At 45.4% G+C, this 26,401-nt stretch overlaps 1 protein-coding gene across 1 annotated transcript in view; it reads right to left on the bottom strand.

Moving 5' to 3' along the window:
- HHLA1 (HHLA1 neighbor of OC90) overlaps positions 1 to 25,990 on the bottom strand; it is a 38,720-nt gene extending 12,730 nt beyond the window's left edge. Inside the window, exons 1-15 of the mRNA XM_081012668.1 lie at positions 25,849 to 25,990; positions 20,323 to 20,430; positions 18,557 to 18,607; positions 17,008 to 17,088; positions 16,285 to 16,368; positions 14,764 to 14,847; positions 14,246 to 14,329; positions 12,525 to 12,581; positions 11,818 to 11,904; positions 9,998 to 10,090; positions 8,951 to 9,202; positions 6,528 to 6,767; positions 4,218 to 4,295; positions 3,317 to 3,388; positions 1,696 to 1,770 (exon numbers count right to left, since the gene is read on the bottom strand). Of these exons, the coding sequence (XP_080868794.1) occupies positions 1,696 to 1,770; positions 3,317 to 3,388; positions 4,218 to 4,295; positions 6,528 to 6,767; positions 8,951 to 9,202; positions 9,998 to 10,090; positions 11,818 to 11,904; positions 12,525 to 12,581; positions 14,246 to 14,329; positions 14,764 to 14,847; positions 16,285 to 16,368; positions 17,008 to 17,088; positions 18,557 to 18,607; positions 20,323 to 20,398 (1,414 nt within the window). The 5' untranslated portion in view covers positions 20,399 to 20,430; positions 25,849 to 25,990. The remainder of the gene's footprint in view (positions 1 to 1,695; positions 1,771 to 3,316; positions 3,389 to 4,217; positions 4,296 to 6,527; positions 6,768 to 8,950; positions 9,203 to 9,997; positions 10,091 to 11,817; positions 11,905 to 12,524; positions 12,582 to 14,245; positions 14,330 to 14,763; positions 14,848 to 16,284; positions 16,369 to 17,007; positions 17,089 to 18,556; positions 18,608 to 20,322; positions 20,431 to 25,848) is intronic.
- Between the last annotated feature and the right edge of the window lie 411 nt (positions 25,991 to 26,401).

Here is a 26,401-nt window from a genome sequence, read left to right as displayed (position 1 = left end):
TACCTCTTGAAATATGGCAACCCTAGGTGTTTGGCCTGCAGAGAGTGCCAGGGGCCAGGAAGAGGGACCTGGAGGTCCGTATTCAGCTCCAGGCCAGAAATTCCTGACTCCTGCCCTGCACATTCATCTTAATCCACACAGAGAGCCTAAGTGCTGCTAATGTGTTGTATGGAAGATGCCCACACAAGTATAGCTTGTCTGCCACAGGCTCTGTACAGGGGTACATGAATGCATGCATGCCAGGGGTGCAGCCAAAATGCCCTTTGGTGCCCCCCTCCAAAATTGGTGAGCTTTGGGGTCCTTATTTTTAAGCTTGCAAGCTGAATGCATAGCTTTATTGTTGTTGTTGTTGTTGTTGTTGTTGTTGTTGTTGTTAAAGACCCTCTCATCCACCTGAAGGGGGAAGGAATGGGTTTTCTGTGCAGTCAGTCAGTCTGAAACGGGACCCAAAATCCTCATTTTTCCTCCTCCAAGAGATCATTTCTAAAATGCATTAACTTGAGCTCTTGAGTCAATGTATAAACAGAAAGCCAGCTGTATAAACAAGTGCTCAAAGCCCTCTCCTTTATCAGTCCGTGACGGCAATGGATGACCTTGCCAGTTCCAGTGGAGCAGGGATGGCACGTCTGGGTCTTATCTCACATCCTGACCACAAAGACGCACAGACCTTGTCAGGTCTGACAAGAGGCCCGGGAACGGCGCCAGGAGCGCTCTTAGAGTTGGTGACCTCCTGCCCCAAGATAAGAGCATAGGAACAGGAACAACCTTTTATGGTCAAGAGTACCGGAACAGGAATATCTGTTTATGGGCATGGATGTCAACTTACGTGTATAAGCTGACGTTGTTGGATTCCTGGGGAAGGGGGAAGAGGGTGCCTGGAGGATATATATACTGCATGAAATTTCTCATTTCTTTGGACTTGCTGTGGACTGACCACGCAAGTGCCTTCTGCTGAGAGCAGAATAAACTCTTTCTCTGAATCAACCTTGGTGTCATTTGACTTCCTTCGTCCCTCCCGGGAGCAACGCAGACCCCACCAGTCGGTAAAGTCTAATAAGGCTACACACCTAGAGATTCAAGCTCTCTCCCTGCCACCTGGAGTGGGGACAGGCAAACCAGGAGATTTCATGTCAGCCCTGGAACTCTGGCATCCCTATTACATATTGCATTTTAAGATGAAGTAGTAGGATGATGTTAAACACGCTTTTAACCTCCTCCTCTCAAACCCTAAAAGCTCAGCTTATGAAGCAAAACTTGGAGGTGATTTTTTTGCAGTTAAAGGGCAGTTTCTGGACCCCAAATTGGCCCCAGCCCCATTTCCCTGTCAAATGGTGGATGGAAAGTCTTGAGCAATGATGTTTTGTTTTTCCTTCTGCAGCTGAAGAACCCTGAAACAAGCCAACTTTTTTCCAGCCTGAGGCAAATTCAGTGGCACAGATGAATTAGCTGCAGGATGAGACACTTGGTGCATTTGTAAAATTCCCAAACACGAATGAATATGCGGCATTTGCAAAGTTGGATATATTTGGTGTTGGGATAATATGTGTAGGATCTACAGTAAAGAAAGCTATGGGAACTCATTAAAAAGAAAGAAAAAGATTCACACGCATGGCAGTAAACAAACTTAGCCTGGTAGCAGCTAGCCATATATGGTCTACATTTTATAGCAAATTAGCACAAGACATAGGTACTTACTGGAGGGCACCTTTAGTAAAATGCCAGGCCTCTGTTGTGGCGTAGATGCTGGAGGAAGAGGCATGTTTTCTGCCACTGAAATGAGGAACAGAACATAAAAGATCAGCTGGGCTGCAAGATATAGGTCATAATATAATGTTTGAAGACTGGGAAAGATTGTGGAAAACTGATTTAAAATTTACAGATTGTGGCACCCACCCTGTAGAATGTCCTCCCATCAGATGTCAAGGAGATAAGCAACTACAGTGGTACCTCAGGTTAAGTATTTAATTCGTTCCAGAGATCTGTTCTTAACCTGAAACTGTTCTTAACCTGAAGCACCACTTTAGCTAGTGGAGCCTCCTGCTGCTGCCGCGCTGCCAGAGCACGATTTCTGTTCTCATCCTGAAGCAAAGTTCTTAACCCCAGGTACTATTTCTGGGTTAGCGGAGTCTGCAACCTGAAGCGTCTGTAACCCGAGGTACCACTGTACAAATAATCTGCCCTGTCTGAGAGGTGCCCGTGCATCCTCATGGGACCGGTCTTTTCTGCAACCTGATCCTGCAGAATGCAGATAACCACTGACCCAACCATGTGGGTTGGTGAGATTGTGTGGATCTTTGCAGAATGTGCTGAACCATGTGTCAATATTCCAGGCAACCAGCACCTTCTGCAAAGACTCGTGGGCCCACCCAGAGTCTTCAGATACAGCTTCTGGGCACCTTGGAACTTGTTGAAGGAATTTGATTTCCCATGGAGTTGCATGTGCATTCCTAAGAACCAGGAAAGGAAAGTGGACAAAGGCAATTAGAAGTGTATTGTTGTTGAGCAAGAATCATCCCTGCATCCCAGTCTCTTCATACATGCAAATAGGGATGGATGGGCCTGTCAGTTTCATCTGGTTCTGGAGGAAGAACTGTGAGGGGAGAGACTTCATCAGGCAAGGCCTTGCCCCACCCTCTAGTCTCTGCTTCTCAATTTGTATTGTATTATTTTATGTACTGTGGCTTGCCGTTGTTTTATTGATTATAGTTTAGGAATTATTTATCGTAACTGTTGAGTGGATTTCTGTTTAACTTTTATATGTTATTATTATTTAATACTATTCTAATGATTGTTGAATGTTACTTTTTTGATGTAGGTTGCCTGTTTTAAAGTTTTATTATCACATTTTTGTATTGCATTAGATTGTTATAAGATGATGTAATACAATATGTGTATGTGGAGTATCTAATTGAAAAACTAATAAATATTATTTGGAGGGGGGGAGATTGTTATAAGATGTACATTTTTTGTTTCTTTAGCTTGTAAACTGCCTTGAATATTGTAAGATAGAAAGACGACATACAATTTTAAAAAATGGTGATGATCTCAGTTTTCCCCAATCTTAAATTCTATTTTCTATTAAACATTTGAATTGTTTAAAACAATAAATAAATTTTAAATTTCTAACTATTCTACTGAGAATTTGTCCCAAGAAATACATTTTTTGGTATGCATTTTGGACTAATATACATAATTTTGCAACCATTTCCACTAATATATGCAGAAAGGTTGGAGCCTGGGGATGGCTTTCATCATCAAGAAATTCACAAGATACACCAAAATGTTGTGGGTTCCTTCCGCTGCAAAATAAGCTCACCTGTCTGCATTGGGCGAGGCGCTTTGGTCCGTTTCAAAGAAGCTGGTCGCGTCCAGAACGTAAGGGCTTCGGCTGAGAAAGCAAAAACAGAAACACGTATGACCTTAATTACAGTGACAAGAAGGATTGCTCTTGTACTGTCAAGGGTTTCACAGCAGTTACGTTACAGCAGTTCCTCAAACAAGTTAGGAGAGGTGCAGAAGATTCTCCCATGAATCCAAAGGATATTCAAATGGTTTTTTTAGGTAGACACAGACCAACCCCATTCCCTGATGATGAGCCTAGTGAAACCTGTCAGCATTTTGGTGCAGATTTCTCCATTGTTTATATGTAATTTTCTCTAAAATACACATTTTTGCAAAACTATTTCCCCATACGTAATGCATTCATGCATTTTCATTTCACTAATATATTTATGTGTACTGTACTTATTTTACCCTAGTATTTCTGTGGACATTGCTTGGCCACAGAACTGCACTGGAAATAGAATAGAGGAGAATGAGGTGTTTTGCATACTGTTTCGGCAAGCATAAATTCAGTGAGTTCAGCTTTAAATACAAACTGAATTAATTTTCCCGTGTTCCTTGTTACTTGTGCTGAGATATCACAGGACTTCATCCATCACAGGCATCCCCAAACTCGGCCCTCCAGATGTTTTGGGACTACAGTTCCCATCATCCCTGACCACTGGTCCTGTTAGCTAGAGATGATGGGAGTTGTAGTCCTAAAACATCTGGAGGGCTGAGTTTGGGGGTGCCTGAGCCATCAGAAAAACCAGGTTCTGTTAATCCTTAAAATGACACACAAACAAACTTTGGATTGTTTTTGCTGCAAGAGAGTAACCCATGCAGGATCTTTCCAGTAGATTATTCAGACATTTTCATAGACAATCTCTACTCACAGGGAGGAGGGCGGGTCTTCAACGCACCCTGTACTTGCTCTATGGAAGGAGAAGCCAGCGGTAAAGGAATTCCTGTTGCTGAAAGGGTTGAATGTTAAAATTAGTTGCCTCTGATCTGAACTGAATTCAAACATTGCATGGTTTATATCTATGAGAGATAAACATGGACTAAATCTAATGTGGGGTTCTTAAACTGAAGCATCTTCGTAAATTTTTAGATCTGCTTAAAAAGAGAGAACCGATCTCAATTCTTAGGAAGTTTACTGTGTACGTACATTTTCTTAAGTACTGGAAACTTTGCTTTAAAAATAATAATCACCATCATCATATCATTTGGTTGAAATGGCATTTCCTCCCACCTTTTGTTTAGATTGGGATAGTCAATGTGGTACCCTCCATATGACATTATTGCGTTGTATCTCACATCTTCCCCGACTGTTGCCTATGCCAGTAGGGTCTTATGGGAGATGGAGTTCAGTAACATTTAGAAAGCAATACATTGACTGGTCCTATTTTAGATTATCTTGGGAGGGGGTTGGGGGGGAGGACCCCAAAATAATATCAAGATAACTGGAGCTGGAAATATGATCATGCTTTAAAACAAAGTCATAAAGGTTCACAAACTGTTGGATTTTAATCTTGTACAAATAGAGATTCAAATTAACGACAGTTGTACCTCGGGTTACAGATGCTTCAGGTTACAGACTCCGCTAACCCAGAAATAGTACCTCGGGTAATAATAATAATAATAATAATAATTTTTTATTTATACCCTGCCCATCTGGCTGGGCTTCCCCAGCCACTCAGGGCGGCTTCCAACAAAATATAGTAATCCATCAAACATTAAAAGCTCCCCTAAACAGAGCTGCCTTCAGATGTCTTTTAAAAGTCTGGTAGTTGTTGTTCTCTTTGACATCTGATGGGAGGGCGTTCCACTGGCCAGGTGCCACTACCGAGAAGGCCCTCTGCCTGGTTCCCTGTAACTTGGCTGCTCACAGTGAGGGAACCACCAGAAGGCCCTCGGCGCTGGACCTCAGTGTCCAGGCAGAATGATGGTTTGCTTTGCTTCAGGATGGCAACAGAAATCATGTGGCATGGCGCGGCGGCAGCGGGAGGCCCCATTAGCTAAAGTGGTACCTCAGGTTAAGAACACTTTCAGGTTAAGAACAGACCTGCAGAATGAAGTTCTTAATCTGAGGTACCACTGTACAACAAAATGTTTTGCACCTGAAGCAATATGGAGGTTGCATCTGTGATGCTAGACTCATCCTGCCTCATTCATAGACATGACTCATTGCTTCCTGCTGCTGTCACCAAATGATTAACATGAAGGTTGGTGGTTCAAGTACACCCAGGGACAGTCTTTGGGAGGATTCCTGCATTGCCGGGGGTTGGACTAGATGACCCTCAGGGTCCCTTCCAACTCTACAATTCTATGATTCTAAGCAGTATCATATAACACCACCAGCTGAGTCCCTGTTGAACTGGGATGGGGAACATATGCTGGCATCTCTCTGGCTGAGCCAAGGATGAGGGAGTTAAGCTGGCACAGCCAGCTGTTTCGGGAAACTCACAAGTTCAGTCAGAGATCTGCTGGATCCTAACCTGCTCATCCTGGTGGATCTGGCTATAGGATTCCTCCCGAAGTGTTTCTAATGCTAAGTACAGTACCCTGTATACAGGCACGTCCAACAGGTATATTGTGATCTACCGGTAGATCACTGGACGTCTGTGGTAGATCACTGGTTGATCATTGGCTCACCTCAAGGAAGCTCAACAACTTTGACCTGAAGCCCTAAAAATGGGGCTTTCCCTCTGAAATATACTGGGAGTTGAGAGTGGATTTCATGCTCTTTATTCAGCTCATAGTGGTGAGGAGGAATGGAAGTTCCCCCAGAATGTCTGCTTTATATACATTATTTACACCATGGGCCCCACGTGATTGGCTAATTCCGGGATTCACCTGTAGGCCAATAAGGTTGTGGATTCACTTCAACCTGGAGCTGGATTGGGTGGCTCCTGTGGACCAATCAGACTGCTGCATTCTGGATCCTATTGTTCTAGGACCAATCAGACTGCTGCGTTCTGAATCCTATTCAACTCAGTACATAACACCATCCTAAAAAAAAACCTCTACAACTTTGACCTGAACCCCCCACAAAAGGGGGTAGATCACTACCAGTTTTTAACTCTGTGAGTAGATCGCAGTCTCTTGGGAGTTGGCCACCCCTGCTGTATACAAAGCAAGGTTTGCTGATATTCACAGTGGGCATCTATCATCCCTCTGCTTCCCACACTCTGAATGCTCACTTGGCACTGGCTGCGTTCCAGGCAGAATCCCATAGCTCAAAGGAGGCAAGGAAGAAGCCATCGCAGTAGGCGAGACTGCCCATTCTTTCGCAGCATCCGTCTGCAGCCACGAGGACTCTTGGAAAGACGAAGCCTCAACACCTTTCAAGCCAGGAGTCTGTTGCCACATGGTGAACAGCGGCGAGGATGCCCCATCACCTTTTGCAGCAATGGTCCACGGTTGCGCAGGTATCTCTGGAGCTGAAAAATTAAGAAGCATAACAGATAGGGTTGCCATGTCTCGAAGAGCAAAAAAGAGGGCAGCCCAAGCCGCTGCCAGCCCAAACTGGGGAAAGAGGCATGCGGGACTGCCGTCACACTCATGCACCTTTTTCCATGGCTCAGGATGGCAGCAGCCATGGCACAAAGAGCCCAAGTCACTGCTAGTCCAAGCAGAGGCAAGACCCCAGCTCCTACCTGATCTTTGCTGCAACAGCCTCACTCTGCTGCGCTGCTTCCGCTTCTGGGTCACAGCACCCACCTGAGCATGTGTGTGCCCCCAACCCCCTACCCCCCAAATTTAAACAAAAAACCCCCGGACTGGCTCCCGGTGGAGTATAGGGTCAGGTTCAAGGTGCTGGTCTTGACCTTTAAAGCCCTTTGTGGCTTAGAGCCCTTGTATCTACGGGACCGCCTCTCCTGGTATGCCCCACAGAGGACCTTAAGGTCCATGAATAACCATAGTTTAGAGGTCCCGGGCCCTAAGGAAGTCAGACTACCCTCCACCAGGGCCAGGGCCTTCTCAGTGATGGCTCCGACCTGGTGGAATGCTCCGTCCCATGAGACCAGGGCCCTGCAGGATTTAACCTCCTTCTGTTGGGCCTGTAGGACAGAGCTATTCTGCCTGGCCTTTAATCTGAATTCAGCCTGATCTTTTATTTCTCTTCCCTTCCCTCCCCCTCCCCTTTTATGAAGATCACACACTCTGAGACCCCACAGCTAATTCACCCCCGGTCTCCTCGCTGGCCCAAGTAGGACCACTTCAGCCAGCTAGCCCTGGGGATTATCTAATGCTTATTTCCCCTAAATTGATTTTTGATTTTTGAATTTTATTGTTATTCATGTTTTTATACTGTATTTTATGCTGCTTTTATAATTAAGTGTTTTAAATTCATTGTTAGCTGCCTTGAGCCTGGTTTTTGAACCAGGAAGCGCGGGGTATAAATAAAAGTTTTATTATTGTTGTTGTTGTTGTTGTTGTTGTTGTTGTTGTTGTTATTATTTCCTTTTAAATTTAAAAATCTACCCAGATGGGCATGTTGGCCCCCAAAAAGAGGACATGTCCAGGTTTTCCTGGACATATGGCATACCTAATAACAGATCCTGAGGGCTCACTGAAAAACCTATCCAAGAGGCCTGTGGACAAACCTTTGTCTTTTCATTGCCTGTGGTGGAAAGGCAAGGGAAACAATCCTGTGCACAGTTATTTGGGAATATTCCCGTGAGCCAGGAGTGTGAACTGCCCAAGCCATGAAAAATGAACATTCCAGGGGAGAGGCGAGGGACTGAGCAAGCAAGGGGTACTTACTCAGAATCTTAACTCTGTTCAGCTCAGTCGCATGAACTGACAACCTAGTGGGACTTGTGATGGAACTCAAATGCTATTTTAAAGGCTTGTTTTCCTACTTCCAGTGCAAGTAGATAAATAGGTACTGCTCTGCTGGGATGGTAAACAGCATTTCCGTGTGCTGCTCTGGTTTCTGTTGTGCCAGAAACGGCTTAGTCATGCTGGCCACATGATCTGGAAAAACTGTCTACGGACAAACATCAGCTCCCTCGGCCTGTAAAGCGAGATGAGCGCCGCAACCCCAGAGTCGTCTGCAACTGGACTTAACTGGCAGGGGTCCTTTACCTTTACCTTTACCTTTCCTCTGCCAGGCTTAGGTTGGCTCAGCTGGCAGCAGCCCCACTGCTGAATGTAGTTTGAATCTGGCACACGTTACGCTCACTTAATTTAAATTACCCTAGCTTTCCATATTTTAGGGAATGAAAAAAAAATGATCTAAAAACAGATTGTGTAGAATGAGGGAAGTACACTCTGAAAGGATATGGTAGTCTCCTTTTCTTAGCTATTTGTCTTTGATATGAAGATGGATTTGCTGCATACGTTGGGATATCTTTTCATGCCTAATGCAGTTTTAGGTGTTTCCGTTGCAACTGCCGATATGCAAGGCGTTTTTTATGTTATCTGCGCAGAGTATGATTGTTTGAAATGAAACAGAGCAGGTTTTAAAAGCGTTTCCAAGGAAAGCAATAAAATCTATTAAAATAAATGTGACACAGAGAAAGCGATTGTCTGAGTGACAGATTGCAGTTGCCTGCTTTATGCTCACACTCCATCAAGATATGGACTGTGCACCCTGTTCTGAATCCTCAGAACTCACTGAGAGTTGCTGGAGCTTCTGATGGACTGTCATAGTTTCCCAGAGGAGTTGGAGGAGACCCTGCTGAAGCTGTTGTAGTCGATGAAACCTCATATGCTCTTGAAACCTCAGTCTGCAGCCATAAGGGAACCTCTGAGGATGATGCTTCGAAGCCTGTTGGACTAACACTCTTTTGTATCGTGGCATCCTGCGTGAAAGGCATCTCTTTTCCTTTCCAGTCGCCAGTCTGTGACCACCTAGGTATCTTTGTAGCTGAAATATGTTTAGGAAATATGAAGATAAAATATAGATTAGATATAGATATGTCATTATCGTTTGCAGATTTATAAACTGCTTCACTGCCCAAAATTACCAAACTGGCATACAGCAATAAAAAATGAGTTTGAATACAAAAAAACCCCCCCAAAAGTTCTGAAAAACAATAAAACCATTTCTACGGTTGTACAAATAATATTGCAAAAAATGACTGGATCACACTTTTGGGAAGGTCTTCTGAAGGAAAAGGTCTTCAGTAACCACCTAATTGTCAAGTCCTATCTCATTTCAGCTGGCAATTGATTCCAGAGGGCTGGAGCTGCAACTCTAAAAACCCAGTTTTGCGGTACAAATTAAGTGCACCTCTGGGACATATGGTACCTTCAGTGGTGCCCCATCAGAGGATAAATATATATGTGATTATATATATTTCAATCACATACATGCGTAAGCACACCACTGTCTCCACCAGTACACACATTGATTTTGTGCTTCCAATACTACTTGGCTAGAAGCCATCACAGGCAGATACAAGTCATGGCTTCCCCCAAAGTAGCCTGGGAACTGTGATACAGAAAACAGAGAATGCAACATTTTTAGGAATGGCGAAGATCAGGGCTAGAGCCCATCAAAGTGATATCATTGCAGGTACAATAAGGTAAGTGAAGGCATTTTGTGCTTTTGAAAGCATTAAGAACATCTAAAAACAACCATGCCCATTGAAAGACAAAGGATTAGTCAGCCAAATAAACAAAAGATTGCCTTTCCAAACACAGAGGGATACTTGCGCACTTTTAAATGTCCATGTGTCTTTTGCAGCATCACCTAAGACCTTGTCAGCATCTTCCCATAAAGGAACCAGGCCGGGGAGAATCAAATCTAAACCTTTGAGGGAGGGAGAGAAAAAGAAAGGAAAGCTATTGCCGCAAATAAAATGCAATGGCCATCACCACCAAACATTGGAAAACACCACCACAGGAAACAGGCAATAACTGATTGAGAAGAAGAGTTTGGATTTGATATCCCGCTTTATCACTACCCGAAGGAGTCTCAAAGCGGCTAACTATCTCCTTTCCCTTCCTCCCCCACAACAAACACTCTGTGAGGTGAGTGGGGCTGAGAGACTTCAAAGAAGTGTGACTGGCCCAAGGTCACCCAGCAGCTGCATGTGGAGGAGCGGAGACGCGAACCCGGTTCCCCAGATTGCGAGTCTATTGCTCTTAACCACTACACCACACTGGCTCTCAGCACCTCATCACTCATCCGCCTGCCCATGGTCATGCTGAACAGGAACCAATAACAGAGGCAGTATCTGCAACTTGGAATCTTATGATGAACACTGCAGATGAGCGTTCACAAATAGCTGGAATGGGGATCCTACCCCACCCCCAGCTTGAGGGCCACACTCATTTGCAGGCAACCTTCGAAGGGCCACATGCAGGGAGGCTGGACTTGCAGGGAGGCTGGACTTGATGGCTCTTGTGGTTCCTCCTAAGTCTACAATTTCTTTGATTATTGACCTCTGGGCCTGAGGTTCCCTGCTCATACTGAATGGGATTTGCATGGGAAAGCGTGTTCTCCTTCATAGAGAGCACGTGTTGCGGTGGGGTCTGACAGGCCACCCCTCTGTTGCTGGGCGGGTTAGTATGAATGACCATCTGCAGTGATTGGGCGGTTGGGTTACTGGGCAAATTTTGGTGTTGCCATTTAGGGGGATGGACCAAAGGTTATAAAATCAAGTCACGCAGCACTGACTGGGCTCTTTTGCTGCATGCATTGGATCACCTACCCACCCTCCCTAATCTAGGGCTATTGCGTTGACCTTGCTATGCCTGTCATGGGGTCGTCTGCTTTGGGGGCAGGGGCCTGGTAGGAATTTTGTCCATTTGGCTGATTGGCTGATGCCATTTGGTTTTTGCCTACTGCTTAGCAAATCGTCACAACTTGTAAGGTTGCGGCTAGGCATTGGTTAAAAAATTGGTTGGTGGAGGGGTAAGTGCCTGCCCCTCCAATGCTGCTGCTGCAATGGAATTCTGTTAAAGGAATCCAGGGGCTTGCCGTTCTTTCATCTGTACCCCTGAATGGGGCTAAGGGCCACGCAAGCCCCCAGGAGCATGTGGGGGGGTCTGGTGCCTGGCTCCATGCTCTCCTCAATATTGTTTTCCCTCACTGGCTTTCACTGGAATCCGGAAGTCAGTTCTGTCCCTGGGCATGGGGATAGATAGTCATAACCAATGCCTAAGCAACCACTCACATTTATGTATTTTAATAAAGTTGTGGCCACAATTATGCCAAAAACCTTAAACAAAAATTATGTGTGAATTGTGAATTATTTAAGTGTGGCTTGGGGGACCTCGAAATGCAATAAATGTTAAAGGAGGAATTGGGCCCTGGGAAAGGACATTGGTGGATAGGATTGAGCTATATTAAGTACCACCATTTTGCTTGTGTGCCCGGTTGAGAAGTAATGCCTCAGTAGTGCTAAAGGGTCTTAGGATAGAAGCAAGCTTAGCCTCCAAAGATCAAAGCCTGACCATTTCATGCAACTCAAACACGCTTCTTGTTCATTAACAGCTCGGCCTCCCTCCGTGTTACATTCAAGATACACTTACCCAGAAGGTCTGACACATTTCCTGAAAAAGTGTAATTAATAAACGGTGACTTTTCAATGGCTTCCCACAAATCGGACAGGTTTCTTCCTGTTGGGAAAACATGGATTCAGGCTGCTTCAGTAAAAACTGGATGTGACAAGGGGCGAGAAAATGACCTGGGATAGCAGTAAGCAAGCAGGCTAGTGCTTGTCCCAGAATCATGGGAAGGGCTGTAGCTCAGTGGAAGAGCATTTGAGTAACATGCTCAAGGTCCAAGTGTTGGCTAGTGGAAGACATGGAGGCCAACAGTAGGTGGCACTAGAGTCAATAACCGGCACAGCCAACTAAATTCTAGCTTTGTCTCCATTGTCCTTCCTGCTAAGTTCATCAAAGGCAACACAGGGACCATGAAGTTAGATGTTTTCAGTTAGTGCCACACCCTGGACAGGTTATAAGTACCATCAACCAGAATGAGGTTGGGAAGGCAGTCCCCCATTCAACCTTAAGGATTGGCCTCCATCACTACAACCCTTCCTCTTGGCATGTTAGGTTAGCTTGGGCAGAGATTTAGCCCTGAAACACCCCCATCCAAAGCAATGAAGCTCTGAACACCCCCGGCTGAAGTGGTCCAGTCCAAGGTGGGCTTTTGTGCACAGGATTCTTCCGAATACAGAGTTCAGATTTCTAAGCAACATATTTGGGGAAGAGCAGAGCGATTACACGGTTACCTGTGCGGCCTGACATGACACAAATATAGATGCAGTCCGTGTCATTTCCTTGGCTCACTGAAAGACAGATGCTGCCTTAATTAAAACCCATTGAAGAGGAACAACAACAAAAAAATCAGTTTTCCCATTCACATCACAAAGTCTGCGACAGAAATATCCAAAAATTATCCTGAAAGTTGTAGTGCCAATTTCTTCCAAGTTGGAATTTCAAGGGGCAACAGCAAGGAACAATGCCCTCCTTATAATTTCCTCACTGGACCTTCTTTGTAGCATGCATTAAACACACACACACACACACACACACACACACAGCATCCAAGCAAATTGAGCCTAAATCTGATTCCCTCCTGAATTTGTGTAGTGGATAAGGGAGTAATCCTATAGAAAGATCCACCAGGAGGAGCAGGATGGGATCCAGAAGATCCTTGGCTGAAACAGGAGGATCTCTGCTCAGCCAGGCTACGCCAGCTTAACTCCTTCCACAGCTCAGTTGGTAGAGCACGAGTCTCCTAATCTCAGGGTCATGGGTTCCAGCTCCACATTGTAAGGGGTTAGACTAGATGACCCTCGTAGTCCCTTCCAAATCTACATTTCTATGACCCTCAGCTGAATTGGGATCCAGCTGACTGCATCAGCAGGACACACGTGCATGGCTCCTTGGGCTGGGGCACTGGCACGAGTCTTGCCATCTGCCTGCCTCCCCCACCGGTGGGAGACACTGCATAGCTGAGGAAGGCAAGGGCCCATCCTCTCCCAGCTCCTGCTCAAAGTGCTGCTCAGGTTATGGTTACCAGATGTCTGTTTCCTGGGGACAGTCCCTGGATTTACAAATCTGTCCCCGGACAAAATCCGTCCCCGGAACGTCCCCGGATTTCATTTAATGCCCCCGGGTTTATATTTTAAGTGCTGTAGATTTATTAGTAGGGAATGAATGTTGTGTGATTGGTTCAACAGCACAAGACACATCATATGGGGACTTCTGGTGAGGCAAAATGGCGGGTGCCGTGTCAGCGATCAGCAATCAACTGCGCTAACAGGCTGGCTCCGAGCTGCTGAGACTGCCACTGCCACCGCCACTGCCAAGGGGGAACTGGGTACACCTGGTGCATCAACTGGGGGAACTGCTGACCCCCCCATGACCCAAATTGAGCTGGGAGCGAGAGCACTGGCCACTTGGCTGACTGCCCAGCAGCACTCCGGGGCCAGGAAAACCCCGGAACCAACACAGGGAGAAGGAGGAAAGGAGAAGGAAAAGGGAGAGAGAGGAAGAGGAAGGAGAAAAAAGAGGGGAGCCCCAACCTTGTCGTGCCGCTGCCACCGCTAAGGAAGAGAGGTAGGAGAGCACCAGAAGGGCAAGGACATATGGCCAAGCCCAGGCCTGACCCAAGCCTACTTCACGGTGGCTAGCGCTCCAAGAGAGCAGGCTGGGGCCCAGACGAAGGCCGCACGACAGAGGAGACCGCAGAAGAGAAGGTTCTACTTCTTAATTATTATTTTTTAATATCTTTTTTTTCTCTTTTCAAAAAAAAAAAAGTGTCCCTGGATTCTTTGAAAAAAATCTGGTGACCTTAGTTCAGGTGAGGCGGGTGAGTGTGGTGGGGAGCCCCTCTGGTCAGGGCAGCAGATGGGGTCCATGGCCCGGCACCCACATTCCCTGTACCTGCCCTTCGATTGTCAAGCTTAATGCACTTGGCATCAAATTTGCCAGCAATGACTCTTACCTGACACAATAGAGGTAGACTTGAAAATTTCTTTAAGGGAATCAGTGGAGTTGCCAACGATATCAACTAGCAAAGCGGTAAAATCTGGAGAGAGAAAACCCAGCCAAATACATAAAGCACTTGTCTAGTCCAGGACCTTCCCCAAGTCCATCTCTTTACCACCAAAAATGAAGTGATGGAACAGAAAAGGCCAAACTACACATTTCAACAGGGATGGTGGGATCCATGGTCCACCTGTTGGACTACAAATCCCATCATGCCCGAGAACTGGCCACCCTGGTTTACAATAATCTGTAGGGCTGCCATGTTCACCATCCCTGGTTTACAATCATCACTTCCCCCACCCAAAAAAGGGTGTTTAAATTGCCCATTTTTATTTTTAAGTATTGGCACCCAACTCCTGTGCAACGGCATATTGCTTACCTGCGAGTAAAGACTGACATGTTGGGTGTATCCCTCAGATACTTTGGCAATGTCCCCCTGGTGGCAATAGCAAATATCTTTCATGCACCACTCACCTGTTAAGTCATTTGTCCTGTTGTTCAAGCAATAGCAGTACCTCATGGGGAATTTGGTGGGGTCGATATTCTTCAGGTTGGATACTGTAAAGCAAGGAGGGGGACAAAGCAACAAGACATACACTGCAGAGGCATTTAAGACATGGGCAATGTTCAGGAGTTGAATTGTTAAATCAGGTAATTTATGTTAGGTTTTTTATCCATCCGTGCTGCTCCAGCAGTAGCACTATGTTTTGTGTACCGTATTTTTGCCCCATAGGACGCACTTTTTCCCCTCCAAAAATGAAGGGGAAATGTGTGTGCGTCCTATGGAGCGAATGCAGGCTTTCGCTGAAGCCTGGAGAGCGAGAGGCATCGGTGATCCCTCTCGCTCTCCAGGCTTCAGGAAGCTATCCGCAAGCCTTGCAAGCCCGGTGGGAGTTCCCGCGGGCTCACAAGGCTTGCAGGCAGCAGCCTGCAGCCCCGGCGAGTGTCCGCAAGCCTTGCGCGCCTGGCAGGAGGTCCCGCCGAGCGCGTGAGGCTTGGGGCGGCAGCCTGTCGCCCGAAGCACGGGGAGCCCTCCAGAGGGTGCCCTGTGCTTCGGGCAGGTGTACGCAAGGCTTGGGGCAGCAGCCGCGGGGTGGGGGGGGAAATAATTTTTTTTTATTCATTCCCCCCCCCCAAAAAAACGAGGTGCGTCCTATGGGCCGGTGCGCCCTATAGGACGAAAAATACGGTATATCATGTGAGTGTCTGAGAGAGCGTGAGACAGGAAGTCTCAGTACTGTTGGAGTACTGTTGGAAGTTAGTTTTACTTCTGTACTGATGCTGAAAGAGCACAGACATGCTGAAAGAGCACAGACGTGCTGATGGATTCTCTGTATATAGACTGTAAAATAAAGTAGTTTAGAGCTACTGATTGACTCTTTCTTCTGCTATGATATGCCAGAAGATGAGTGTGCTCCTCTCAGGAGAGAGGGGTCACTTATTACTGGTCTCTCTGAACTGAGGGAGATTTACAGTCAGGGAGGACCACAGAGAGATGCCCTGAAGACTTAGGAAGCTGGAGGCCTTCCCGGGCGTGTTTCCAACAATTTATTGGACCAGTTGCTGTGTCTCAACCTAACCTCCCTCACAGGGTTGTTGTGAGGCTAAAGGGGTGAACCATGTGCACTACCCTGAGCTCCTTGGAGGAGGAAGTGGTAGATAAATTCTATAAATATTTATTTAATGGCTTATGTTTTGCTTGTTTCTAAATTATAATAATTAATAATAATTTATTATTTGTACCCCGCCCATCTGGCTGGGTTTCCCCAGCCACTCTGGGCAGCTTCCACAGAGACCAAAAATACACAAAAATGTCACACATTAAAAACTTCCCTGAACAAGGCTTTCATCCTCCTTTTTAGGAAAATCTCATCAAAGATAGCAGAAAAAGCATGGCATAATTGTCATTGACAAACCACAACGTTTAAAAACCCATTAATATATATTTATTAGATTTATAACCCACCCTTCCTCCCTGAAGGAAAATTAGCTTACTGTTGTAGACGACTATGGAAACCTTATGGAAGGCATACGAGCTGTAAGATGCGATGCTCAGCAATGAGAAGAACTTTTTGCTGCCTGTGGAGATATAGACAAAACTTGCCCATCAGTTATATACACATGCAAATGAATATTCGGGAAAGGGCCCAAGCTCACAGATATAGCAATTGCTTTCCCCTGCCCCTGCCCCTAACATTGCATACCTCCTTTCTCCATTCTCCAATGGCATGCATTGAATGTAGTTAATCAAGGAGCTCAGCCTACACTCGAGTTGGACCCTGGCAGAGACACATGCCCGACTGGCATGTTCTCTCCCTCCTGGTCGATCATTTGGGAGCTTCAAAAGCTTTCTTCTGCCCAAACATCACAGAGAACAATGCCAACCGACACCAGCACACTTAGGGATCCGTAGAGTTTGCACATCATGCGTAACAGACCTCAGCAACTCAGCATTTTGGTTAATCTACTTTATTTACATATAAACACACACGGAGCACTGCAACATGGCTCCCTCTCTCTCTAGCATCAGACAGCAAAGAGAAAAAACAAAGGACAATAGTCCCACTTCACGGAACACAGTAACACAAACATCCTGTCTCCGTCACTTCCCACTCTGTGAAGTCAAAACATACACTGTCGTGTGATAGACAACAATCCCATGACTGCAATCATGGAGCAGGAATTCAAACAAATAATAGAATGGGAAGGAACAGATACCTTTGAGAGCCGTGTTTAGCATCCCATTTACCAATTCAGTCAGGTTAATCGCTGCCAGATCAACCGATTTAGCAGGCAACTCTGGAAAAGAAGAAACCATTTCTTATTAGCGTCGACATTCCATGTTGCAATTATGCTCAAACCAAACACTTCAAAGCGCATAGTTCAGCAACAGTTTTGCGCTTGTGATTGCATATGCAACAGCTATAATGAGGTTGCATAACCCATGCCACATCCAAGACAGTTATGCGCAATATGGTTGGTACACTGCCTGCACTACTGGGTCTCACCTCACTAGACTTCTTCCTCATTGCAAAACTGACAGAGGTGCTCTGTGAGAATCAGTAACACCTGAAAAGTTACCTGGTTTTGTCTCAGTTTGGAAGCAGGCAATGGCACACAGAAAACAACGATCAGGTAAACAACAAAGGAACAAATTCATACGGCTGTTTTTCGCATAAAGTGACTTCTGGTCAGTCAACTTCATGCATGTTGAAAAATTCCACTCCACCTTTAGTTACAGACATGGAACTGTTGCGTGTCACATGTCTGTTTACAATCCAGCACAGTCTGCTGGGAACTTCCGTTTGTGTATAGCTTTTGCTTTTCTCTGTCTCTCGGAGAAGACAAAGAGAGAGACGACATGTTTCTTTGTCCTGATTTATGATTAATAAATCCATAGTTGTAGAATGCTTCCACAAGCTTCACACCTATTCTGTGTGCGCAGTTCACTCTGCTGACATAGTGTGCCCTGGTTTTGAAGCCTGGGTCGCTGATTTACATCAGAGCAGAAGCCAATGGGTCTTCGCAGTGGGACAGCTGGAAGGAGACAACCTTCTGTGACCCTCTGCATGCCAACATCCTGCTGTTCTTACATTTCTGGAAAACTTTGAGGCAGTAAGTTCTGAAGTGCTCTGGTTTGGTTGAGGAACTGCATTGTGAAATTCAGATATCTGTGAATTGTGAAGGCTAGCTGTGTACAGTGGTAGCTTGGTTCTCAAACAGCTTAGTTGTCAAACAAATCAGCTCCTAAATGCTGAACACCCGGAAGTAAGTGTTCTGGTTTTTGAACACTTTTCGGAAGCCAAACATCCAACGCAGCTTCCACTTGAGTGCTGGAAGCTCCTGCAGCCAATTGGAAGCTGCACCTTGGTTTTTGAACGGTTTCGGGAGTCAAACGGACTTCTGGAATGGATTAAGTTCGAGAACCAAGGTACCACTGTATTGGTTTGTGTATTGGTTCAAGAAGTGCAAATCAGGTGGGTTTCGTACATTGGTTCAAATTGGGTAAACAGTCACAATGATGATGTGAAGAAGGTGTTTTAGAGACCCCTAGTGGTTAGCGCAATCACACCATTTGTCTCAGGCAAAATGTTGTATTAGCTGGCCCCTTTTTGGTGAGTGGGGTGCAAGGGGGAAAATATCAATTTATTCATGTGAAACACTCATCCGTCACCCTTCCTGCAGTTCTGATTTTGGGTAGTGTGCAAGGCTATATATCAACACATTCCCTTATTTATAACCCTTGAGTTTCCACAGAAAGACTTACCTGCAGTTGCCAGCACCGCCACTTTCTTGCTTTCTCCTTTCACGCTTTCAGCTGCAAAAGATATTTAAGAGGCTTCTATGCTTCGTGCCACAATCTATCAAAACAAAACTTACTTGTCTTGCTTGAAAATGATGAAAGGCTTCTTGGAGATCTTCTGCATCAGTAATGGTGGGATACAGGGAATGGAAAAGCTTTGAGTTGGAAACCTTTCAGGTGCCCTTGATGAATTGGGATCTGATTCAGAAAGTCTGGTTTATATTTAGTAAATGGAACTTTTTTTAAAAAAAAAAAGCGCAGCAGATGCTTTTCATGCACCCTACAAACAACTTCAATAATTTTTCAAGCAGCCAAAGGTCGTTAAACTGAAAAATCAGGGTTGTTTCACCCTGGCAGTGAAATTTTGCACATACCGTAGTTTTTGCTCCATAACATGCATTTTTTTTCCTCCTAGAAAGGAAGGGGAAATGTCTGTGCGTGTTACGGAGCGAATGCTTCCCTCCTCCGTGGCTGGCTTTGAAATAGCAAAGCGGGAGAAGAGCCGCTGAGTGGGGAGGAGAGAGGGACAGAGAGCCTGCTTCTTTAAAGGAGCAAAGCGGGAGAGAAGAGAAGCCACTTACACGAGTGTAAGCGGCTCCTGTCCGGTTTGCTCCTTTAAAGCAAGCAGGCTCTCTGTCCCTCCTCCCCACTCAGCTCGCTAAATAGCAGGAAAGATTTTCAGCTCGCTAAGCCGGGAGGGGGGGGGGAGGAGGGAGAGAAGCAGAGCCTGCTTGCTTTAAAGGAGCAAAGCGGGAGAGGAGAGGAGCCTTATCCCCTTATACCCCTCTTCTGCATTATTAGCAGCATCCTTCTCCACCCACCCCACACATGCTCCTTGTCCCTTGAGTGCTTTTCCTTCCCTCCCCACTTAAAACGTGGTTACAAAGCACAGATCCACATGGATCCTCAGGATTTTTGCACTGGGTCACCCCAAATTCACCATCAGATCACATAGCATGTCCATGGCTACAGTTTGCACCCAAAAAATCATGCACCCACTGTTGCCTGGGGCCGCAGTGGTGCGAAAACGTGGTTACAAACATGGATCCACATGGATCCTCAGGATTTTTGCATTGAGCTACCCCAAACTCACCATCAGATCACATGTCTGTGGCCACAGCATGAACCACAAAAATCATACATCCACTGTTTCGTTTAGAATATTTTTTTCCTTGTTTTCCTCCTCTAAAAACTACGTGTGTGTTATGGTCGGGTGCATGTTATAGAGCAAAAAATACGGTATCTATTCAGAAGAAAATCCCCTTTGTCCAGTGGGGCTTGCTCCCAGGTAAGTGTACACAGGTTTGCAGCCTGAATGGCAGCTTTGAGTTCCAGCTTCTCATTTCATAAATTGGTTTGACTCTGAAAGTCTGCAAGCTAATATGAAATGGGTATTTTGTTACTTGCTAAAAGCCAGCTCCTTTGCTGATAGCAAGACCCAGAGGTGGTCCGAGATGTTTTGCAGCACAAAACAGAGCCCCTTCCCTAACTATACTGGTCCGGCAGTTGAATCTTACTTCAACCCTGATGGTCGGATAGGGTCTCCTTCACCGCTAGCTTACGAGATAGCTAGCTTACGAGATGGCGGGCAGCCTGTGGGTCACACAAAGCACCGGCATCTCGTTGCTGCTCCCAACCTCCCAGCACGTGCTGCCCGAAGCAGCTGTCTCCTTCTGCCTAATAGCAGAGCCAGCCCTGCGAAGATTTGCCTATGCACATATGTTACTTACCCAAGCTGGAAGCAAACAGGAGGCAAAGGAACCCGAGGGATAAATTAACAGCACCATGCAGAGGGAACCATGACATTTTGGAATCTGACTTCCAGTTATGTAAACTGCCTGGAGTGTGAGAAAAGAGAGAGGTGGGGGATTCAGTACCTCTGGTGGAAAGGTAAGTTGCACTTTGAGGCCCCCAGGATCCCCCCCCCCCCTTGAAATAACTTCACACTGACACTTACATTACTTTAAATTTTGGGCAAATTTTGGTCACAATTTTATTTAATACAACCATGTGAGCGGTATTGGCTTAGGCACTGGCTCCAAAATATAACTGACTCCACCTTTCTGATTGGTAGTCTAAAAGGGTAGACCACACGAGGGAGCAACATCGATGAAGACCAACCGAAGCTCACCCCAGGGTTCTTGTGGTCCTGGCATGGCCCTAGCCCCTCAAGCGGACTTCGGACGAGATCCAGGACCCCCAGATTCCTTTACCGGAATACCCTGTTCCTGGAGGGGCTGGTGATGGCCGCACCTCCCCTCCCCCACATTTCAATGAGCGAATGCCTAACCGCCACCTTACAAGTTGTGACAATTGTTGAGGGGGTAGGCGAAAACCAAGTGGCTATAGCCAGTCTGCCAAATGGAAAAAATTCCTACCCAGCCCCTGTTCCAAAACAGGTGACCCAATCCAAAGCAAGGCCAGAGCAGCACTGCCTAATCAGTAGGGAGGGTGGGTGTTCGGCAGTGCGAAGCAAGTGCCCCCAATTAAGTCGCACTGCCGTTCTTAACAGCCCCTGGGATCACGCCACCCCCAGGCGATTGGCCCAGACAGCCTGGCATGACCCCAGGGCTATGGCTAAGGCTTGGGTTGCACCCCTCCATCTAAATTAACCCTTGGTGTGCCCTGAGTGCCCGGGCGCAACCAGGACCCCTCAATTAGGAGGATCCCATTTAGTCTACTTGGTTGTCATAGACTTAAATTATTATTATTATTATTATTATTATTGGATTATTTTTTAAAGTTACAAGTATAAACTTCAAACAAAATCAAAGGTTGAAATGCCATGCCCTGCCTCTCTCCACCTGGCCTGAGGTGGGGCCTCGAGGGCTCCAGAAAGGACTGCTGCTGCTGCTGCTGCTTGACAAAGATGGCTCCTTTTTAAAATTGTTTTTATTTTTTATCTATGTCATTTTAAATTGTTATTGATATTAATGTTGCATTTTTTCAGTTTTAGATTTTATGATTTATGTGGAAATTGCTATCCATTTGGTTGTGTGCATTTTGATGTGCTTTATTTATTGTTTATGACTTTTGTTACGTTGGTAATTGTAGAAATCTTGTCATGTTGTAAGCCACCTTGGACATTGTTTTAACTATGGAAAGGTGGCATACCAATAAAATTATGATGATGATGATGATGAACTTTCCTCATTGCTAGAATGCCATAAAATGATTAATGCATTAATTATACTTTGCTGAGATGTTGGCTCATTAAGTATTTCCCATCAATATCTAACCATCACATTGGCTTATTAAATATTTTCAGTCGATATCATGATGATGGCATTAAAATTGTGCCAAAGGTATCTTTTGGGGAAATGCCTTTTTGAGGGGGCACAAAGCAAGAGAAGAAAAAGAAGAAGAGGAGTTTGGATTTGATATCCTGCTTTATCACTACCCGAAGGAGTCTCAAAGCGGCTAACATTCTCCTTTCCCTTCCTCCCCCACAACAAACACTCTGTGAGGTGAGTGGGGCTGAGAGACTTCAAAGAAGTGTGACTAGCCCAAGGTCACCCAGCAGCTGCATGTGGAGGAGTGGGGAAGCGAACCCAGTTCACTGGATTACAAGTCCACTGCTCTTAACCACTGCACCACACTGGCTCTCAAAGCCCCTGGCCCAGTGCTCATCTCCTGACATCAGAGGAAACAACATTCGTGGAGAGGAACGATAGGCTCCTGCCCCAGTCACCATGAACCCCCGCAATGCTGCTGGCCCACATTTCATATGGTAAATTAGAAGTTCTCTTCATGAAGGCTCCCCCCCCCCCACTAAACTAAAAAGCCACACCCAATGGCTGAGCGGCTCTTGACTTTTCCAGGAGGCCAAAATGGTGTCAGAAGATCACATGGCTGGGCCAAATTAGAAACCCCGCATTGGGATGCTTTTGTGTCGTATCTGCAAAATAGCCTCCCTGTTTGGGCGGACAATTATCCGAGCCTCTGCATTATTGCAACATTTTGGAATGGACGAAGGATAAAAGGAAGACAAATGCCTTTGATGTCTATTAATATTGCATGGAAGAATGAACCGGTCTGTCAGCCGTCCGGCCGTCATTACCAGTTTGGTTCAACACATGGTCACGGATAAAAGGAAACGTTTCTCATATGTCCAAGCAATTTTCCAACCAGGATGCAAGAGTTCTGATTGTACGTTCAAACTGGTGGGGAGCTGTACTGAGCAACACAGAAAGAAAAGAGAAAGGAGCTCTTTGAATATATTAAGATTATTCAAATGGAGTTTGTGGGTGATTGTGTTCCGTGACAAGATACCAGTTCCCATGAGATTCATTACTGCTTCTCAAGTTATTCCCAGGTGCTCCATCAGCCCTTATTTACCAGGGACAATTCCCAGTTTCATTGTCACAATTTTTTGCTTTGGGGGCATAGCTTTTGAATGTTTTGTTGGTGTGTGAATTGTCTTTTCTCATGGCTTTTCTCCTGCCCCACCCAAGATCCCTAGAGCAGGAGTGGGCAGAAGGGAAAGATTTGCAGTAGATCGGCAAGGATTGCAGAAAACTCATCCCCCACTCTAGTACAGAAATCGTGGGGGATAATTAAGAATGGACTATTGTGTAGAATGGACATGAGTGGCGCCGTGGGTTAAACCACAGAGCCTAGGACTTGCCGATCAGAAGGTCGGCGGTTCGAATCCCTGTGACAGGGTGAGCTACCATTGCTTGGTCCCTGCTCCTGCCAACCTAGCAGTTCAAAAGCACACCAAAGTGCAAGTAGATAAATAAGTACCGCTCCGGCAGGAAGGTAAACAGTGTTTCTGGTTCGCCAGAAGTGGCTTAGTCATGCTGGCCACATGACCCAGAAGCTGTACGCCAGCTCCCTTGGCCAATAAAGCAAGATGAACGCCACAACCCCAGAGTCGGTCACGACTGGACCTAATGGTCTGGGGTCCCTTTACCTTTACCTATTGTGTAGAAGGGCTGCGAGCTCATCCCAGTTCTAATAATAATAATAATTTTTTATTTATACCCCGCCCATCTGGCTGGGTTTCCTCAGCCACTCTGCGCGGCTTCCAACTGAATATTAAAAACAATACAGCATCAGACATTAAAAACTTCCCTAAACAGGGCCGCCTTCAGTTGTCGTTTAAAAGTAAAATAGTTGTTGGTTTCCTTGAAATCTGCTGGGAGGGTGTTCCAGTCTAGCTGCCTGCAGTCTGTGGGCAGGTAGGGTCTCAGTCTGCGTACCAGATGGAGCTGGTAGACAGCTGCCCTGGACACAGAATTAACCTGCACCTCCATGGACAGCTGTGAGTCCAAAATGACTCCCAGGCTGCACATCTGGTCCTTCAGGGGCACAGTTACCCCATTCAGGACCAGGGAGTGCTCCACACCAGCCTGCCCCCTGTGCCCCAAGAACAGCACTTCTGTCTTGTCAGGATTCAACCTCAATCCATTAGATGCCACCCATCCTCCAACCGCCTCCAGACACTCACTCAGGACTTTCACAGCCTCAAAACAAATTCTTCTGCTTGGTAGCTTTGCAAAGCCTGGATAGCCCATTTGCTTAGAGCATGGTGCTGATAAGGTCAAGGTTACAGGTTCGATCCCTACATGCGACAGTTGCATATTCCTGCATTGCAGGGGGTTGGGCTAGATGATCGTTGGGGTCCCACTGAAATGAATGGAAATGCCTATGGCAGAGCTTTCCAAAGTGTGTGTTGTGATATGTTAGTGTGTCAGCTGCAGCGTGTAGGTGTGTCGTGCGAAAGCTCCCTGAGCTACTCCTGGGACTGGAAAAGAGGTTAGTTTTACCCCCAGTTTGCTAATAAAACTGAAGGACTGCATCATGAAATGATGCATGTCTAAAAAGCGTGTCCCCAACATGAACAGTTTGGAAAGCTCTGGACTAAGGTCTACTCTGTTTTCACTAACATTGGATAAAACCCATTTTTGTTATTTATTAGAAAGCATTTTAAATTCATTATTATTATTATTATTATTATTATTCTACATACATAGAAGTCCCAGTGATCTCCCATCCAGATTAAAGACTGCTTTTGTCCCTGCCTAACCCTACTGAAGATATTTTCATTCTGGCTAGCTGTTTGCACAATAGGGCAAGCTATTTTTAGATGTAGTTTTACTGATACTATTGGCTGATCAATTGTTGCTGTTATGACTTTGCAGTTTAACTGAAAGCGGTGTTTTGTATAATTATCCATCTATTAATTTTTAGCTGTCCTGAGCTCCAGATCACAGGTGGGGCAGGATGCAAGACTCTCTAATGAGCAAGCGAATAAATACATAAAATAACTCGGCAACATTTGGCCAAATACAATCCCTTGCATTTTGAAACTGTTCAGTAAGCTCATCACTAATATTTTAAAACCTCTTCTGTAGCAGTTTCTACTGCTGAGCATCTAAGGAGAGACGCTGTTAATGATGACTTTTGAAGTCCAGCCCCACACCCACAATTTCATTCAGCTTTAAAAAATCATTATCAGATAACGTACTAATAGAACATTCAAGGAACGTTTTCCATTTTGTTTTGCTAATATGTGTAGCATTTCTATGACACGCTATTATTTTGACGCCAAGCCTGAACTCAACAAAACATTTATTTTCTAAGACATTTAAGGTTCATGAAGGGGACTGGGCCATTAGCTTCAGCAGGGAAAAGATAGCTTCGTTCCAGATATATCAATTTATAATCTGTTTGATCATCCATAGTCAGACAATTTAATCAGGATTAAGTGCCTTTTCATTGCTCCGACCCGAGTTAACAAAAACACTAGCCACGGTTCACGTGCACCATTTAGCACGACAAGTAACTTATAATGTTCTCCTTTTTGTGTGTTGCCAGTAATGTCAAATCAGGTATCAGGTGTTCCCCCTGCTTTTATCAGTAGCAATACACAAGGAATTACTGCAAACGCAAAGAACACAGAGCGATCTCTTGTTTTGCGACTCTTCCTGTTTCAGCTCATTTCCAAGCGGCAAAAGGCCGCTGTCTCAGATCTGAAGCTAACTTCAAATATTTATATATATACTGCAAATTAGAAATACTGCAAATTATTTTCTTGATCGCTCATCCTATACTTAAAGCTAGCTTGCTACATTTATCATTCTGTCTGGTCCATTATTAGAGGAGGGTTTTGTGTTGTTGTTGTTTTAAAGCTTTTCAAAAAGGGCTATATTTATGTTGAAACTATCCAGGATATCTCTCTCTCTCTCTCTCTCTCTCTCTCTCTCTCTCTCTCTCTCTCCATATCTATGTATCTTTTAGTTTCAACTCACCTGGCTTCTGTGGATGGTGTTGATAAAGCCCTGCAAAAGTACTCAGCCAAAAGGTTATCTCACTCCTTTTGATGAAAGGTGACTAGGCTGCGAATGGACAGGCTCGATAACCTTGTTTTTAAAAGATAAGCCGGTGAAAAAAGAGAAATGTCAGTCTCCATGGGATGGAGGAAGTGAAAGGCAAGCAAAAAGTGCTTGTGGCACGAACTGGAGTGAATCCCTTAGTGGGATGACATAGCAAGGTGCGATGTGAAGCCACTTTTGGCAGTAATTACTTTCCCTGAAAAGTAGAATTGAGAGGATTGTTTCTCCAACATTTAAAGAGACAGGCCCTCTTAGTGTCATAAAGGAACATCCCTTCTGGAACAAAGAGAGGTTGACTTCAGAAAATGGCTCTGTGTGTGTTGCTGCTTTGCTTTAGTTCAGAATCCTGACAAGACAGAAGTACTGTTTTGGGGGGATAGGGGGCGGGCTGGTGTGGAGGACTCCCTGGTCCTGGATGGGGTAACTGTGTCCCTGAATGACCAGGTGCACAGCCTGGGGGTCATTTTGG

This window comes from Podarcis pityusensis, assembly GCF_964106645.2.
Source record: "Podarcis pityusensis genome assembly, chromosome: 7".
Lineage (NCBI taxonomy): Eukaryota > Metazoa > Chordata > Lepidosauria > Squamata > Lacertidae > Podarcis > Podarcis pityusensis.
This window is presented reverse-complemented; position numbering and strand designations above follow the sequence as displayed.